Below are 19,700 nucleotides of genomic sequence, written 5' to 3'. Positions count from 1 at the left end.
CAGAGCCCATTGCTTGCCACGCAAATGTAAAAAAATATGTTAACTTCCAAACCGCCTGCCTGTTTATTACCCTTGATGTGTTTACCAAGATTATGTAAACGGACACGCGCCAATCTATGTATTTAGGAACTAGTGTAAGCCCCCCCCCTCCCCCCCCCCCCAGTTCAATGTTGTTGGAAATCGGGCGTGCAGGCAAACTGGCTAATTCCCCTAGCAACATTAAATTGGGGGGGGGGGGGGGCGGGAGGAAGAGTGTTCACATTCACATAATTGAGTAGTCTAATTGATATGTTTCAACCGTGGAGTTTTAACTATGTCAACGCATAATAATGCCAGAAAGACAATTCGTCGAGAGGGGGCGCTATTAACATTTTCGCAAAATGCAGAATGGCTTGGTGCCAAAAGGAGCCACCGGTATTAAGGAAGTGGCGTCGACTTTTGGTGCCAAAACAAGCCCATGGTAGTGAAAGGGTTAAGCGATAGCATCCAAAAAGCTGCCACCGCTGCAATGCTATTACATATCTGCGCTGGAGTCATGAGTTCGCTCGTACCCCCCGCCCTGGAAACAGGGTGGGGTTTGCAGGGCGGGGGTACGAGCGAAGAGTCAGGGTGGAATTAAACCGTCTCACAATTCTATGTTTTATATTGTCCCAGCCACGTGCTGGCCATGCCTGAGGTCCACCAGAGGGGGTGTCACTCCGGTGACCCTATTGGAGGGGTTAAAATTGACAGGAAGACCTAGTGTGCTTGTGTACATTTTGCTTGTACACAAATGCACTGTTCGGATTGCCTGGGGTCTGAAGGATGCCAGGGTGAATGGTCTGGGTTTGAGGGCCAGATGGCTTGAATTACATCGTGGTATAAAAACGGGAATTTTCGCAGGGGTGGGGGGGGGGGGGGTTTCATCGGCAAAAATAATCTGAAATGCAGACAGGTTTTTTTCCTCCGGACAGTGACTTGTGCCTCCGAAAATCAATAAGGGGGGGGGGGGGGATCTCGTACCATACTTTCAATGGGGGTGCTGTTCAAATCCGACGATTAGTATCACTATATCACAGAAACGTGTAGATAAACCCCCTAACCAATTAGCTGGCTCAGTCCGTGTTTTGTGCAAAGGCGGACATTACCAGTAAAACAATTTTGGGTGTTGAGCACGGGGGGGGGGGGGGGGGGGGGGGGGGTTCGCATATATTTTCGTGCATTTTTCATGGAAAAAAATTGTTGACAGAGCTGGGGGTTTGACTTCCCACCCCCCCCCCTAAAAAAAACCCTCTGGATTCGCGCCTGTCTCTGGCCTTCTTGATCAATCGGATTAGACCTTGGAGAGAGAAAAAAGATAAATAGTTTACTGTTGTAACAAATCTCTTTTGTGAGTTCTAAGTTGTGAAAAGAAACGGAGGAAACTCAAAGTTTCGCCTGTCTGCAGAAGACTGTACAGAACTGAGTTCCAAAGGTGAAGGGATGATCATGTAGGAAAACTGGATCAGCAGTGAAAATGTCGAGGGGAAGGTCAAATGTAAAGCTTTATCGTCACACGTGCACATTATTGGTCGAATGTTTTGCATGTTTGTGACGCGTGACTTTTTGTTACACCGCCCCCTATCGAACGGCGTCCAGACATAAACTTACAAAATGCTTTGAGTATGCGAAACACTCTTCCCGCTGGCTCCACGCGTGAAGCGCTACCGTATGGCCAATTCCTAGCCACAGAGGGATTGGTACAAGTTTATTTTGAAGGTTAACATACCGGAAGCTATACGTACAACTTAGTTATCGCGATATGACTCAAATGAGTGGGTAGCGAAGTTTGTGTGCGAAAAGTCTGTCTTTTTGAGTTGAAATAACTGCTAAAGAACGAAATTCTAGTGTGTACGGAAAATTACAGTAAAAGGAGAAACACTACGTATTCGTATAAAAAACGAACGAGTCGCCAAAAGGGGACAAATTCTTCTGAAAATCGGTGAGTGAATTGTACCGTGTTTGAGTCTTGGAATGCGGTTTCAACTTATGGACGATTCATTGGACTAACATGACTAAATGAAATTTGTTGCCCAGTTTTCGGACATAGGGCCTATGTGATTCGAATGAAATAATTAATAATTTCAAACAGTGCCTGATTGGGCAAGGATTTGATAATGATATTCAGATGCATGTTGATGCTCATGTAGGCCTAGGCCTACTTATTCATTAATTGAAAAAAAATGCACTTTCTTCAATTTTCTTGAACAAAATGTAGCCTAGCCTAGCCCTAGTAGGGTGGTCGGCACTTTTGGGGTTTTTTGGTCCAAATATTACAAACTTGGTATCATTGGAAAGAGCTTCCAAAAAGAAATCTAATGGTACCAATTATAAGTTTATATCTTAAAGTATGGTGAAGTTATGGTCCATTAAAGGGGCATGTCCAACCCTAATTATTCTGTCGGCATGGTGCGGGGTGTAAAATTAAAAAGAAAAATCCAAATCACCTCAAAATATTTGAGAAAGGTTTTTAAAACATTTTCAAGTTCATTTAGATGAGATCATATTATTCTAAATTTGTATTCTCAGGTCATCTTTATGGTAGTCCTTTAATAGCTGGTATGTGTAAATTTCCTCGGAGCTGTCATATTTGAGGTTGATTTGAACAAGGATGGGAATCCAGGGACCTAAAATAGAAATGCATGGAAACCTTACATTAACATTCACCCAACTGTGTGTTGGAAGTAATATAAAGCCAAAAAAGGGTTTTTAACTTGGCAAAAGTATATCTTTAAAGTATGGAAGTATTTGATGACAGACAACATTTCTCCAATATGTAGGTTCCAGTGGGAATTAACTTTATATTTATTTTGTTCCCTTTTTTTGGCCTTATGCAGAGAATGAGATGTATATTCAAAAATAATTTAAAAAAACATTGAATCTTGTTCTTCATAATACATTGTACTCAGAACAGTCTGGTTAGACTCTGGACTAAACATATTCAGGAACTAGAAGCCTAGGGCAAAAAAAGGAAAGACAAAAATAAGCTAATGTTAACATGTTTAATGCAAATTTAGTTCAAGTTTGGAAAATATTCAGAAACAGTTGAAATATTACTATGTTATTTTTTTTAGCAGAATTGTATATTTGTATAATGTAAATTTCCCCAATAAAGCAATCCACCAAAATTTACCCCAGTAATCACAGCATTGAAATATTATTGCTTCATGCATGCATAAAGCATGGAGGAAGAAATAGGCAGCCATTGTGACACCGCCGTGCGCCATATTTTAATCACCTTGCCGAAGGCACCCCGACAACAAAACCCCCAGCGTCAAAAAGCGTCATGGGAAACATAACAAAAAAACTAGTCACACAAACTCCTGAAATTCTACCCTTTCAGAAACTACCCCTTTTTTAGTCTTTCATGAACTCCTCATGTGAGATTTTTAACGATTTTTCGGCCCAAAAATCATGACAATCTGTACCTTTATTTCGTCAGAAAAAATCTCCAAAATCGGAAGCCAAAACAAAATCGAGCGTACCTCTTCTTGGTATGAGTCGAAAGAGATTTTCTTTGGCTTTTCAATGATGTCATTTCTATTTTTGTCCGACGAAATCTCGGCAAATCTCGCCACAAAACGTGAGTGAATGTCACGAGCTAAAAACAAGATGGCCACTCCCAGGGCGACTGCGATCACAACTTCCCAGAAATAAACATCGTTTTCAACAGCAGATTTCACGATTTCGAATACGGCGATCATCCAAAACAAATATATCATTGGAAAGATCCATCATTTCTCTCTGTAATCATCTCATCAGAGAAACTGTTCCAGTTTCAAAAAAAGGTTAAACTGCGCCAGTTTGAAACACACTTTCGCACGCAAATAGATACAAATGAAGACCGACCCCGTTACGCCGACCTCCCTAGCCCTAGCCTAAAATATGTTCAGATTTTCCGAAGCGGTCTAACCCTAACTAAGTTAAACATCTTAAACTAAAGTTATAGTTATTCAAGTACTTAAAGTATCGGGAAAAAATATCCATACTGGGTCACCACTTTACCTGCCGCCAAACACATCAATTTTCACCTCAAGCTGTGATTTCAGTTTTCACCCAAGACTCAAGAGGAATCCAGGAAGCTCTGTAAATGCGGAAAAAACAATTAGGCAAAATGTGTTTTTAGAGCACATTTTGGATGCACACGGCGCGCAGAACTGAGTTGAAGCAGCCGGTCAAAACTGATTGAAGTGTCTGGAAGACAGCGGTACGTTATACGCATGACATCGACAACCATGACAATGCATGAGCCAGCCAAAGATAGTGCAATACGTCATTATGAATATTTATTTTCTCATGAATATTTAACTCATTCAATGGATACTTCAAATACGTCCAAAGATTGATCATTGCAACAGCGATCGTGCGCGGCCTAGCGGTTAAGGGTCTCATGTTTCAAGCAAGAGTCCGAGGTTTGAATCTTGATGGAGTAAGTAAATGATTAATAAATAGAAATAAAGGAAAGGAGGGGGTGAGAGTAGAGGAGGGAAAGTGGAGAGGATAACCATAAAGGAGGAACTTTTGGCGCTTGAAAATTAATTGAAAAAAGTGGTGATCCAGTACGGAATTTTTTTCCCCTTATTATTGTTTTAGGGTAGGTTACGGTAGGGTAACCGGAAGCAGAACTATTATTTGTTTTTAGCCTAAATCTGATCTCTGTTTAAATGTTTTAGTCTCTAGTATACATGTAGTATGACAAATCAGAAGCAATGACATCATTTGTTGTTCCCTTTAATTAAACCAACATTCTTTGAACTGTTGCTGTAGTGAAACAAACTTGAAAATGTTCTCTTGAATCAAAACCACGGTTTCCTGCCTCAGTTGTTGAAACTTGATGCATGATTAACAGAGGATGTAAACAATGCTCATACTTCAACAGGAACTTCGATGTCAGTGTCCAGCGCATGACTCACACAAAAGCATTTAGGCCTATAATTTTGCTTTGTGCTTTTGCTTTCTGATCGAAAAAAAAAACATGACAGACAAAAAGGATTTGGCAGTTTTCTGTTTTAGGTTTTGATTTTGAAGTACATGAAAGCCAAACACAGCAAGATTAAACTTTCATGTTTTGGATTGTTTACTTATATCCTATTTTAAAGGTCTTGTTGAAAGGAAACTAACCTAATGTTTTACTGTTCCCGAGAAAAGACGGAAAACCCCGGTTGTTTACATCGGACGCGATTGAGTACGCATACATGTCTCCTGTCATTTTCATTCAATGTACGATACACGTTACATAACTTACACACAGCACCAATGCACAAATGTTGAGTGGTTCAGTGCTAGTTGTGATTCAAGCCACACAGTGGTCGCCTGCTATGGACGTGTAGTCCATAGCAGGCAACCACTGTGTGGCTTGAATCACAACCAGCACTGAACCTCTTAAATTTTCGGAGACAAAATTGTGTGCCCTGAAATTCGTTCTCGCATGGTTCTCGCAAGAATATACACAAAAAAACACCCAGTTTTTAAAGATGGTTGCGTGGACGTTTTAAATATTCTACTTTGAAATGCTCTTTCCATTTGGTATCATTTCATTTTAAACGTGTTTTGTAGCCCAAATGGGCGCATTCCACTGATTCCTGGCCGTAATGTCCCTTCAATATCAAAAGCCTACAGCTTTAAGAAAAATGTGGTGGTTAACTTCCTAAAATGGGATTTACAAGTGAGTTCCCCTAGTGACGTCACAGCAACTGTTTGCATATGCATGACCTTGGCGACAGAAAACAGTACATATTTTAAACATATAAAGATCCGATATCAAATATGTACATGTACATGTACATTGTACACAAACTGTATTTCGGTGTTAAAGTCATGGTGTGGCTTCTTTAATTTGGGGTCAAAATTCTCGAGGCTTTACAGTTGGTTGGATAGAATTTCCTTTCCGTGAACAGAGAACAATCCCTTTTTGTCGCAAGAGTAAACATCGGTCGTTGGTGACTGGTGTTTTATGGGAACAGGGAAGGTCAAGCTTAATTTTGACGGCCAAAAGGAAGTTGCAGATCAGGTCGTCATTCTCAAATTTGGTTGTCTGGCTTTAATTATAGGTACTCTTGATTTTATTAGAATACATGTCGTTCAGATCAGTTTCACAAGTTAGGGTCATCATTTTGAATTGTAAAAATTTAACTCTAACTCTCAAGGATTCAATTATGCAGAGTCTCGTTGAATTGAGTACAGTTAGAGTTAAAGACTTGAATATTTGTGGGTTTTCCACATTTTTACCGGTTCCTATTATTTGCCATGAATTTATTTGTTTTCAACGCACCATCGGTTACTAGGTTTTAAATATTTTGCTTGTCTAGAACGCTAAAAAATGGTTTTCAATATACAAGTGTGTAGTATTATTTTTTTTTTTTGGCTCAATGATGCTCATTTGAAAACTTTCTCTAAGAGCAACTAGAAAATGTTTGGTTCAGATTTAGGAAAGACAAATTCCTCCAAAAATATTTGATCAGTACATACCAATAGTTTGTCTGTGTCAAATTTACATAATTTCTACAACTTCTCTGGAGGACATGTATAAATTGTACCATACCAGTAACTTCCTGTACATGTACATGTATGTAAAATTGTATGGTGTTTTGATTTGCAGTTTGCGAACGGTACAATTTACAAGGACATACGTGTATGTCTGGTATGCAGTGTGGCCATGGCCAAATCCGTATTGTAAGTTGGGAGTGTGGTATTTATTTCTGCAACGTAATAAGCTGTATTTCCTTGAACTGTGGTGTGGCCCACACATTCTGAGTCATTTGACTGATAAACTGTATGTGGTTAAGCAATGTTTATCTGAAGTTCAAAGGAATGTTAATATACACCTTTTTATAGCTTGATGGTACATGTACTTATGTTCATCAATCACATGAATAAAAATTAAGTGGTAAGCCTACATGTACTTGATGTACAAAAATACGGGTATCAGTATTACAGAGAAATTGCAATATGATCCTAATTTTCCTGAGAAATGAGTCCAAAATGTTTTTGTACCAGAGCCCAAATTAGCTTAAAGGGAATGTACATTATTGGCTTTTGCTGTAATTTACAGAAATGAACTATTTGAGGGGTAAGTATAATAGATCAAATATTGTTACACTGACAAGTTTGAAGTTTTGTGTTCGAAAATGCTGGAAAAACCAGGAAAAACAAAAATGTTCAAGTAGTCTGGTTCCCCGACTCCTCTTAAGATAAAATGCATCAATTTATAGATGCCGGAAAATTGTAAGGTAAGGAAACCAATCTAGCTGGTCTGCACCCGTTCATGAACATGGAACCAATAGCAAACAAAATTTGGACTGAAAAAAGGGTAAATTTGGAGCAGTAGTTGAAAAATAGTTAGGTTTTCCAACGGTGGTCGGCCGACCACCGTTGGAAATTTATTCAAAATACCACTTTTCTTGGAAATGACTTCATACCAGGTGCCATAATTTTACAGGATGCTTCAGATTTTCATTTACCAACATCCTAGTAAGCTATTTCGTAAAAATTTGGTAGTTTTGTTTTCCAATGTTTGCAAATGTTGTATATTCCCTTTAAATGAAGTACATATGTGCATCCTTTACTCTTTTTCTTTAATTGTTATGTTTATAAACAAAAAAATAAACAAGTAAACCGCATTGTCAGTCATTTGTGTCCTTATACAATGTTACAGCTATTTCAGCACAAGAAGTTGCCAGAATTTGTGATATTTTGTCTGTCCTAAATTGTCCTTTCTTTTGTGGTTTGTTGTGTCAGTACATGGCAGTAAGCCAGTGAGCAAACGTTTCTAACAGATGTTTTCAACGAACACATTTTTTGGTTCGCAATTCGAACAGAAAACCCCTAAACTGAACAACGTGTCTTCCTGAAATGACATCGCAGCAACAGTGCCGTCAGTATATCTGGAAAACCGTGGACAATTTCAAATGTTTATAGAAGTGTACATGTACTTTTCAATCAAATTAACCAAAAAGGGATGTCAAATAGTTTTCATACATTTTAAGAGGAGTAGAAAGTTGCACGCAATATGTTCCTAAGAAAAAAATATTTCACGGACCCTTTAAATGATGCGTTAAGAATGTTTGCAGATATGCATACGTACTTGAACTAACTTCATAATGTAATAAACAGGCCTCTCTGTTGTCTACCAATTTAATTTACCATTCTAATTACAAATGACTTTTACTGGTACGGAACTACTACACCTTTGGTTTTGTTTGGTGCTAACGCATTTTACATATATTCAAAGGTTACAAATAAAGAAATCAATGAATGAAAATTATTCAAACATGTTGGGTAGGAACATAGAGCTCTATTAAATTACTAGAGTGCTACATGTAACTCGCCATTCTGCACGCGGAGACGCTTTGAAGCTGTCCTGGGCGCAGACATTTTGAATTCATGTGCGTGTTTGTAGAACATAATGAAATTAGATGGATTGAATTTTGAAAGTGTACTCTACATGCAACGCGCAAGCAGAACACACGCAAACAACTTAAGTGCGTTATTGACGGTTCAAAAAACGTGACAGTAAAAAGCATGTTCAGCGAATACGGGCAACCGTTGCGCTGTTTGCGTGCGTTTCGGTGTTGGGCGATCGGCTTCGATAATGCACTGGTATGGAATACAAACGCAGATATGCAAATAGCCGTACAAAAGCCGTACAAAATTGCTAGGTCTCCTTAGGTATGTGCACAAACATGGATGCGCCCAGCAGGCATTACTTTGTACATGAAGTTAGCGCTCTAGTAATTTAATATAGCTCTATGGGCAGGAAAGAACATACCGGTATTTGCTGAATAATTGTGGCTGTGTGGGGTTTGTCTCTTAGATATTTCCTTAGTTCTACTGCAAAACTAGAAATAGATGGTGATTTCACTGGGTTAGTAATTTTCTAAATTTGATCGTAGTCCACACCCTTAACATGTAGGCTTGGCATATCTGTATCTGATATTAAGAAAGATTGATAAAAAAGGTGGTTTATTAAATGAGATCAAATAGAAATAAGTTGTCAATAAAATGAAAAATGTGAACTTACATTTAAGAGTATTCTCATTCTGCCAAAAATTGTTGGCTATGAATGTAATATTTTTTTGATTAAAACAAATTGTAAGTATTTGTTTTACCGTTGTTATTGAAAATATTGCTCCATAAACATACAAACAAGGAAGTGAGAGTACAGGCAAAAACATTGTTTAATTCATTGCCCTTCACTTTCCGTAAATATCCCAGAATCTTGATTTCTAATACATTGTTCCTGTTTCAGGCTTGTGACCCCGGAATCTAAGATGCTACCCACAGACAACTTGGCAAGACATTTAGCCTGCATATTAGGAGTTTTGGCCGTAGCTCTGACACCGTGCCTTGCGCAATGTAAGTATTTTGAAAATGACACAGAAATGCAGTAAATTGGGCCTGACGTTACTGACACATCAATAGTTTTGCTGATGGTTATATATATTTTTTTATTACTGTGCTTGAAAATACTCCAAAACCTGTAAATTAGCTTGCAACCCATAGTTGAAATCAAACCAAACTTTGTTTTGGAAATTTTTTTAAACAAAAGTTTTATTTTCACTTTTTAGCAAAATTTATCGCCATCAGGGAAATACTCCTAACGTGATCGGCCATGTTTCACCATGTATATGTTCCAGATCCATACATTTATAAGTCTAAGTATTGCTTACAATTTTGTCAGATAATAAGTAAAGAAATAATTATGTATTTAACCATATACATATATGAAAACACAAATTCCATGTAATTTTGTCAGTTGGTGAACCCCCCCCACCCAAAAAAAATTCCTCCTACGATTTTTGAAATATTTGCTGCTAGAAATATCAGAATATTTTGGAGGGGCAACATCCCCCCTCCTTAAAAACATTTCTAGTTGCCCCGCCCCTCTTCCCCTGTCTGTTGTTACCCTGGTTCAATATACATGTATGCCAAAGTAACTTTTCTCTGTGAATGGATATGCAAAATTTCAGCCGTGGATATTTTAACCCTAACGGTCCCCAACCAGCCAAACTCCAACACCAGGGTTTGTTGGAATCTGTTAGGATGAGTACTGCACTAGTAAACTGACTGTGCTTTAAATGTGGGATTAGGCATACCAGAAATAAACAGAGTCTAACTCTTTATATGCACAGTTTACCATATGGTGTTGGGATTTGCAAGGATGAGGAAGGTTCGGAGTAAATCACCCTAGGGAGTTTAACAGTCTCTGTTTTTCTAATAAGCCACTTGCGTGTTAAATTTGAATAAAATCTGGAACGCTGACTTAATACAATGCTTTGCACGTTTTAACCTAGCATTCTCCAGACCAAAGAGACTGTTACTATATCACGTGATTCGGGGCAAGCCTTATGCTAGCAACCCCCAGCTCCGGCATGGTCTGGTGTCTTTGTGCCGTTCTCACCCATTGTGAACGATGTATTGGTGCTGAGCGTCTCTTACGTAACTATGCAAGAGCTTGCCCCGAATCACATGTGATTAGCAACAGTGTCTTTGGTCTGGAGAATTCACAGTTAAAATGTGCCAAGCATTCTGAGCAAGTCATTGTACCAGACATTTTTCAAATGTAAATCCCAAAGGGTATAGGTTACACGCAAGTGGCTTATTGAATGACGTCGTATTATCCGATGTCAAACAACTCCTGTACCCAGCCTCCCCTTTCCTTATTTACCGCAAGCAGGCTGCCCTGACGTCAAGCAGCACTTCCTTAGGAAATCTGTGCCTTGAGGGTAGAAACAGAAATAGATTTTGTAAGACCTCATCCACGTATCTGTCTATAAAGACAGACTATGCTGTCCGAACCTCTGAAATTTCTTTAGTTTTTCACCACGCCAATCATTCCTTCGCATCAAGACCAGTTCTCATGGACGCATGCATGTATTTTATGCGTCGTTCCATAAATTCTGGGTCCAAAAGTGGGACATTTGTTTGTGTCCCTGTTACCCCTGACCTGTGTAAGTCGCCATGCAAGCATCAAAACAAATGACTTCAAACTATTTTTTATTCTTTGGCAGGCACTTTGCTTAATTTACATTATCACTCTTGGAGATAGACGACATAAACCCTAACCCCATAAAGCTACAAAATACTACTCGTAGTAAACTGAAGTATGCAGTACTTCAGCATAATATTAGTGGGCAAAGCACTCATGAATAGTATTTTTAGTATTCGGGTACTGCATACATCAGGCAAAAAAAAAATATATTTCTGCTTCCGATTACATGGCATTCAAAAATGGGGTAGATAGGTAGGGAATTTTTATTTGTTGCCATTTTTTTTGTGTACGATGATATGGAGGCGTCAGCATGTAATCAAAGGTAAAAGTCTGAAATTGATGGTTTTGGTGTTTTTTTCCTCATTTTTCCCATAAAAAAGTTAGGGTAGGGGCTGTCTAAATAGGGTAGGTAGGGAAACCGGAAGCAGAACTTTTTTTTTTTTTTTTTGGGCCTAATTTCTGTAGTATGTGGTACTTTACCCTAAAGTAAGCTTAAGGGGGTAAGGGATAAAGAATGTGCCGAGCTGAATTTACAAAATCGTATCAGTCACAGTGACACTTTCAAAAAGAATTGGGCCCAAAATTTATGAATGAACCTGATGTGATGTACATTTATATTGTAGTATGCCATACCTATACTACAATGAACGGCTTCTTAAGTATATTTCAGTGTGTTCTCAGTGTGTGTGAATATTTCTGTCAAGTCTGGAATGCAAACAGACACGTATCAAGTTACACCAGAAGAAGAAATGATGACTCTTCCAGATCTAGCCAATTTGTTGGGGGGGGGGGACATTTTTGTGGGCTCTGTGATTCCCATTTCGGTAGGATAGCTATAAAGGGAATATACAACATTTGCAAACATCGAAAAAAAAAACTACCAAGTTTTTGCGAAATACCTTAATAGGATGTTGGTAAATGACAGCCTGAAGCATCCTGTAAAATTATGGCGACTGGTATACTGTCATTTTCAAGAAAAGTGGTATTTTTGTATCAATTTCCAACGCTGATCGGCCGATCAGCGTTGGAAACAACTGGCTTTTTTTCAAATACTGGTCCCAATTGACCATTGCACTTGTTTGCAATCGATTACAAACCTATGAACGGGTACGAGCCAGCTAGACTGGTTCCCTGACCTTACAATTCCCCAATGTATGTAAACTGCTCTGTTTCTTCTTATATGGAGTCAGGGAACCAGACTACAGGAAAATGATCGTTTTTCTTGGTTTTTATAGCATTTTCGAACCCAAAACCTCCAAAAAGTCAGTGCAACTATATTTGCTTTATATTTCCAACCCCCCAATTCCATCCATTTCTGAAAATTACAGCAAAAGCAAATGATGTATATTCCCTTTAATTATGGTTGGGATATTACACACGATGACAAACGTGATTGGCGAATTCTCTGGCTGACTTCCAGAGCAATTTATAGATGTTGGGGGAAAGAGTCGGGTCCGGGAACCAGACTAGCTGGCTTGCACCCGTTCACGGATGTTAACCGATTGCAAACAAACTGTGGACTGACTAAATTTGGTAAATTTTGGGCACTACTCACTATTCTGGAAAAAAAACCCAACTCTTTTTTGTTCCAACGATGATGGTCGGCCATTGATACAAACATTCGTTGAAAAAGATAGCACACCAGGTCCCATGACTTCACAGGATGCTTGAGGAGATAACTGTTCAGTTCACTTACACTTACAGTCAAGCAAGGCATTTTACAATGATTTGGTTCTGGTAGTTGTTGTATTTTGACGTTTGCAAATGTTGTATATTTATTAAATCTATAAAGACTCTAAACAAAACACTTTGCAGTTGTCCTTAAACCACCCAGGGCCCAATTTCATAGAGCTGCTTAAGCACAAAATTTGCTTAAGCACAAAAACGTCTTGCTTAATAAAATCAGGTTACCGGCCAAAACTCCATGAGATGTACATTGCTTGTGACTGGTATTTAGCTGTTGTTTACTTAGCATAACAATTGCATGGAGTTTTGGCCGGTAACATGATTTTATTATTAGCAAGACGTTTTTGTGCTTAAGCAAATTTTGTGCTTAAGCAGCTCTATGAAATTGGCCCCAGATCTGTCCGAATCCATCAGAAGGTTCAGAGGTTTTTGTTGGATTTTGTAGGATTTTTTTTTGTAGGATTGAGGAAGACATTTCATTGTGTTTTCCGTGTGCGATTGATTGCAGCCAATATATGCACTGATGCTAAGACGTGTGGAGAATGCATTTCGTTGGATCCAACGTGTGGTTGGTGTACACTAGAGGTATGTAGGCAGCAAGCTTTTCAGTGTTAAATTTTTTTAACCCTACCCCTCCCTGATCCTTCAATATCCAGCAAAATTTTTTTGGAAGATTTTGTAGGATTGAGGAAGGCAGAGCTCTGCCACTATTACTTCACATGGAGCTTAATGCCTTTGAAAGATAAAGCGAGAATGTGTTCACTCTTTGCACTGAAAAATTGTACGAACATTTACATACATACTTTTTCTGTTCATGAGGTTTTTGGCAAAATCAGGACAATCCTATCAAATATATTTATGCTTAAGGGTAACGGTATGGTGATTAACTTTGTGTGCATAATAATACGAGGTTGGAAGTTGCATTCTTACTTCAATTTTATCAGTTACCTGGGATAAATTGTGTGAATTTTGGCTAATATTTAAACTTTTTTGGGCTGTGAAATTTGATTTTCATCAAAATGTGGATGTTCCTAATGGTTTCTGATGAAATCGGAAAACAAAATGCCCAGGGAGTTACTGTGAATGACAATCAGCTTTGTGTACTTTATTATCAGAGGTTGGAGGTTCGATTCCTACTGTGATCAATTTTCACTGCTCACTCCATTTTACTGTAATAACCCCTTTATTCAGGAGTACAAGAAAGCAGATGGGAATAGTTTCCCGCGTTGCGATCTCCTCAACAACTTGGGGCAGAACGGCTGCACGGACATCAGTAACCCCTCCAGCAGCTCCAACAAAACCAAGGTATTTGTGTACGGGGTGGGGAAGGGGGTGGGGAGGGGTATGACACTCCCCCACCCTATTTGGTCATTCGCATCAGCAAAGTCTTGTAACTGTCGGCAAAAGATGTTGTGGCTACCATCAATAGCGCCAGCTAGTGTCCGTTGGTGTCCAGTCCCGCCCGCCTTTGCTTGTCACACCATCCTATCGGAAGTCGCTGGTGACCGACTCTTCGGCAAAAGCTGATCGAGGAAACACAAAGCATTGTGGGTAGGGTATCTGCCCTAAGCAGTGTTAGTGCAGCAAAGTCCCACCCTAGTTGTTGGATGTACAGAATCCGTCCAATGAGCGCTTCGAGAACTTGCAGTTCGCAAACCCCTTTTGGATAGGGCTGTGGGGAAAGGCGATCCATCTGCCTTGAAGCCTGCCCTCTAGTGTCAGGCGAGGTCCAGCCGGTCGGCCCCCATATGAGGTCACACGATCACATTTTGTCATGTTCTACAGAAGCACCTTCGAACATTTTTTCTCAAATGTGAGTACTAGAAAGGGATAATGACTCCATATCGATAAAACTCTATCGATGTTAGACTTCTGATTTCATTAATTCCTCCTCCCCCTTTTTCCCCTTCAATCTCCGCCCCCAGGATGAACCCCTCAGCAACGCAGGCAACATTGCAGAGTCTGAGGCAGTACAAGTCAAACCGCAAGCGATACATCTCAAGCTCAGGCCAGGTATGAATAACAGTTTATAAATAAATAACAATTTCAATCACAATTTTAGGGTAGTTAGCTTTAACGAGATAGCCGCAAAATATTCAGTGAATAATAAAACAAAGAAGAAAGTCACAAACAAAAATATAACGTACTGTTCATTTTTTGTTCATAACGTGCATGTGCATATATACCTCGTCCAAGCTGTTTTTTTTAATAAATATTTTGAATTGAATTTTAATTTTTTGGGTTTTTTTTTCCTTCGTTGCCAGGGCAACCGACTGAGATTACAATGCAGGTCCGACAGGCAGAGGATTATCCCGTTGATCTGTATTACGTCATGGATTTATCCAAATCCATGGAAGATGATCTCAACAATCTCAAACAGCTCGGCACGACCCTCGGTACGTCACCATTAAAAATTGAAAAAATTAAAACAAATAAAACCCCAAATTTCTGTTTCTCTTAACCAATAAATACAGACAGCACTATGTAAGGCTGTGTCTCACACAGGCATTAAGAGCTATGGCTATGCCTACGGCTATGTCCTATGTCAGCATGTTCCCATACAGTTCACAACATTTGTAAATATCAAAAACAAAACTACCAAATTGTTATGGAATACCTTTTATAACTGTAAGTGAATCATAGTCTCAGGCATCCTTAGAAATAATAGCACCTGGTATGCTGTCATTTTCAAGAAAAGTGGATTTTTTTCCCCAGCATTTATGAACACAAAACTTCAAACAGGTCAGTGTCACAAAATTTGCTGTAAAATACCCGCCCCCAAATCCATCCATTTCTGAAAATTACAGCAAAATCAAATGTTGTATTTAACCTAAAAGCAAGACGTAGACAGAAACCTAGACCAGAGATTTGGGCACTGCTTTATTAAAGTTTATTGTCTTTTATTGATAATCTGTGGTTCTTTGTTTTTCTTTTCTTTTTTTACAGCCGAAGAGATGAAAGCCATTACCAGCAACTTCCGCCTTGGCTTTGGTTCCTTCGTTGATAAGACTGTCATGCCTTACGTCAGTACTGTGCCTTCCAAGTAAGTCTTCAACAATCGGTTACAACAGTTTCAAGGCTGACAGGTTTAAACGTCAAGGTTGCTTTGACTCGCCTCTGGGTGACATCTTAACACGCTAATACCGGGTGCCTTTCGTACATACACACAACGTCTGTAAGGTCTGTGGATCTGATACACCGTGCCCTCTGGAGACGTGCACACAATAGGGAACAAAAGATTGTATACTTCTCCACAGAACAATTTCTATAGATGAATACGTCTCCACAAGATTTTCACGAAAAAGATATATGGATTTTACTCAAAAACTAGGAATTTTCAAAGTGGGTTGATCTGAATGGAAGAGTTTTAGAAAAGGGATATTAAATCCGAATTTCAGCCCAGGAAATTAATTCTGGTTAAAATAAGAGCATTTTGAAACTACACTTTCAAACTCGAAAACTGTACTACACGAGAACAAAGAAATGTCTCCACAAGAATACAAATTTCAGTATGTGTGAAGTGGACTGTGTACAATTTTGTTTTTGTTCCAAATTCCACAACTCGAAAAGTACATGAGTGATTTGAATGATTCTTGTACTAAAAGCTCGTTTATTGGGCTTTTACATCCTAGACCTGGAAAGCTCTACATACAGAACTTCTTTACAAAATAGGGGATGCCATTTGGGTTTCTGGTTTTTTTTTACCAGTTTGATTTTCATGATGTCAGAGAGAGAGAGAAAGATGATTATATGAACCGTTAGTTCATATAAATCTATTTTGTTGGTTTTATGCAGGTTGATCCACCCCTGCCCTGGATGTGAGGCTCCCTACGGTTTTAAGAACATTCTGCCCCTGAACCTCGACACTGATCTGTTTACAGTGAGTAGCCCATGTTATTTTAAGCATTGACGTTGTAACCATTCGCTAACATATAATATTTTTCAATATATTCGCCCAAACATGTAAAGAAAAACGAGTACTGCATTTCACACTGACCGTACTTGTCCTTTATTACCACTTTTTATGGAAACGGCATCCCTCATTATTTGTACCTTTTTAGAATATCGTCGGAGTTCAAAATGCTTCCGGTAACTTGGATGCTCCTGAAGGTGGCTTGGATGCCTTGATGCAAGTCACTGTCTGCACAGTAAGTTATACTGCACAATAAAAGCCACATTGTTAGTATTTTGATTAAGGCTGTGGCTACGCACTGTGTCATGTCGATGGCAAGAACCAAAGCCGCAGCCAAAATAGTTGGTTTGGACAAAAGTGGGCTTTGTGAGGCTGAGGGGTTTTCGAAACCATGGTTTCGTCTTAGCTTGGGCTTCAGGAGATTTGACGCTCCTGACTAGGGTAAATTTGGGTACATGTTCTGCAGGAAGAACACCAATTTTTTATTCTCTTTGAACAGGAAAGGCTTCTCAAAAATTCTCGAACCAGTGATGTAGGCGAAGCTGGAATCAAAACCGTGGCTTGGGAAATGTCCATACTACATTGTTAGATTTTTCAGGCAGTTTGGCAAAATTTTATATTTTTAAAAATTCTTTGAGATCTTTTTTCCCCCCTTGCTTTCATAGAGTGAGATTGGGTGGCGCAAGCAAGCTCGACATTTGGTCATCTTTACCACCGATGCGCCGTTCCACTACGCTGGCGACGGAAAGGTATTTTAGAAATTTTGAGCCGTTCACAAAACCAAAAAAACTGCCATTAGAGATGTCAATCTTGCTTTACTTGGAGAGCATTATAGGCTCAGCAGTTTCGCACTTTTCAGACCAGTGCGTTTTTATTTTATTTTTGATGAATAACAAACTTGTTTTGTACTAAAATCTAAACAGTTCAGGCTAACGTTTCGATCCACACAGAATGTTTGTTAAAGGCCCCCCCCAAAAAAAATATATGTTATTAACTAGACTTATGTTTGTGGACAAACACAGGGCTGTTTTTAAGCAACTTTTTTGTGACATGTGACATGCAACATTTTTCAACCTGCCGCTAGAGGGCGCTCTAACATTATTTTATTTGTAAAGTACAACCTAGCCAGAGACTGACATCAGTGAAAGCAAGTTCACATCTTTTTCCTCTTTCAAATTATAAGGCTCTTCCGGTTTGGACCGGAAGGAAGGGTCACGTGATTTAGCACACATAAGATAAAATGAAGTTCTGAAATTTTTTCTCAACAGCTTGGTGGTATTGTTACACCCAACGACGGTAGTTGTCACCTGAACCTCAATGGAGATTACACACAGTCAACCATTTTGGTAAGCAGAGTCAACCATTTTGGTAAGCGGGTCATGAGTAATGTAGTTCCCCTCAAGAGATTTACAAAAAATGTTCTGACCCATCAGCCACGCCTGTGTATAAAAACAGCCAGTGCCTGTTACCTAGTCCTTCGACGCAAACTGGTTATGGAAGAAATCTCGTTTCCAGCACTACTGGCCATTTTAGGCGGCCGTTGATGTAGACCAACCAAACAGTGCGCAATTGACCAATCGGATCACGACTTTTGGTCAGGTGACCACGGTGGCTCGGTCAAACTCGGTCACAGGCACTGCGAGAAATGTACACAAACCAAAAGTTGTCAGGGCTTTTATGGCCTAATCGGGAGCCGTCCATTCAAAAACGATAATGCCGAAGAATGGGAGGCCCTAATTCTCTTTGTGTTGCCCATTTGCAGGACTATCCCTCCATCGGACAACTGAACGCCAAAATGCAGGAGAACAGCATCATTCCAATCTTTGCCGTCACCTACACAGAGTTTGGCATCTACTCGGTGAGTTAACACAGATCATGGGCTAAATTGGGTCACCGCAGCATGGGATCACCAGTCTTGAATCAGACATACGAGCTGTAATTGTACAACCATTATAACCATTACAAAACTTGTCATGATGTTTTCTGTCGTTCTTTTCCCGTTTCAGAATTTGACGCAGTACATCGAAGCGGCCACTGCCGGAATACTGGCTGTGGATTCCAGTAACGTAGTAGATCTCGTCAAAGAAAATTATAACGTAAGTGCCGAGACCCAGCGATCGAAGTTGCCTTTATTTGTACCCAGTTACTCAGTCAATCAGTAACTGGATCAGTCGGAGAACCATAGGTTCCGAGCGTATGACGTCAAAGTACCACGTGACCATCTGATTTCCCCGTGATCGGTCCGCAATTGCTGTCGGCAAGCGTTTAGATAGCGACCACATTGTGCGCTGTAAACTAGGACTTACTTGCACGTAAAATAACCATCAATTTTTTATCAGCCAAGCACTGGGTGTTTGGTCCATGTTTTATTTCCACAGTTTTTGCCGTCCATCACAGTTTGAATGCTTGCCTACTACCAGCGCTATACGATCTTTGCCAATTAAATGGTAACACTGGCCTTCCGGTACACGGATGTAGGCCGGGTCACGTAGGTCATTGAGAGAGCCGAATAGCTTGGCCCTTCCAAGTACAGAAAACAAAATTGAAGTTGCAGTTAATGTTTCTGTGTTTATATCCTCAGAAAATCACCTCCAAAGTTGAAGTGGTTGACAACGCGCCAGAGAACATCACGGTGGCGTACACAGCCCACTGCCTGAGGGGCCAGGTCCTACCGGGGTCCAGGGAATGCAGCGGACTGAAGCTGGGTGACACGGTCAATTTCACGCTGTCCGTCACGGCCACGTCGTGCTCCGAGCAACGCATTCAAACGTAAATATACCACTTAGCATTCCTCTTCGTGTCCAGACTTTGTTCAAGCTACTGGAGTTTGATTTTTGAAGCCGGACCCCTACAGATTCTGAAGCATACCTCCAGGGTGCACGTTAGCTTGAATATAGTGAAGTGCGCTCGGAATATCCGGGTCCAGATGCCAAACTTCTCGGGATTAGACTTCTTTCATTTTGTATGTAGCGCCCTCTGTGGCGGTGTTGGCTGACTGCTACAGGTCTCCCTCAAATGACGTCATTTCCTACAGACCATCCACGTGCATCGGCAATTTGAGCGTCAGCTGTGTCGTATTTCGAACACATTCCG

General features: G+C 39.9%; 1 protein-coding gene across 1 annotated transcript in view; it reads left to right on the top strand.

The window, feature by feature from the left end:
• Positions 1-1,683: 1,683 nt before the first annotated feature.
• Positions 1,684-19,700, top strand: part of LOC119744446 (integrin beta-1-B-like) — a 30,216-nt gene continuing 12,199 nt past the window's right edge. The window contains exons 1-14 of the mRNA XM_038220375.1: positions 1,684-1,960; positions 9,266-9,372; positions 13,203-13,279; positions 13,886-13,999; positions 14,620-14,707; positions 14,959-15,090; positions 15,641-15,737; positions 16,490-16,574; positions 16,756-16,842; positions 17,273-17,356; positions 17,876-17,953; positions 18,370-18,465; positions 18,614-18,703; positions 19,189-19,376. Coding sequence (XP_038076303.1) covers positions 9,288-9,372; positions 13,203-13,279; positions 13,886-13,999; positions 14,620-14,707; positions 14,959-15,090; positions 15,641-15,737; positions 16,490-16,574; positions 16,756-16,842; positions 17,273-17,356; positions 17,876-17,953; positions 18,370-18,465; positions 18,614-18,703; positions 19,189-19,376 — 1,301 coding nt within the window. The 5' untranslated portion in view covers positions 1,684-1,960; positions 9,266-9,287. The remainder of the gene's footprint in view (positions 1,961-9,265; positions 9,373-13,202; positions 13,280-13,885; positions 14,000-14,619; positions 14,708-14,958; positions 15,091-15,640; positions 15,738-16,489; positions 16,575-16,755; positions 16,843-17,272; positions 17,357-17,875; positions 17,954-18,369; positions 18,466-18,613; positions 18,704-19,188; positions 19,377-19,700) is intronic.

This window comes from Patiria miniata, unplaced genomic scaffold (assembly GCF_015706575.1).
Source record: "Patiria miniata isolate m_02_andy unplaced genomic scaffold, ASM1570657v1 HiC_scaffold_7, whole genome shotgun sequence".
In the NCBI taxonomy this organism is placed as follows: Eukaryota; Metazoa; Echinodermata; class Asteroidea; order Valvatida; family Asterinidae; genus Patiria; species Patiria miniata.
Note: the sequence above shows the minus strand (reverse complement) of the source record. Positions and strands in the feature narration are given on the sequence as shown.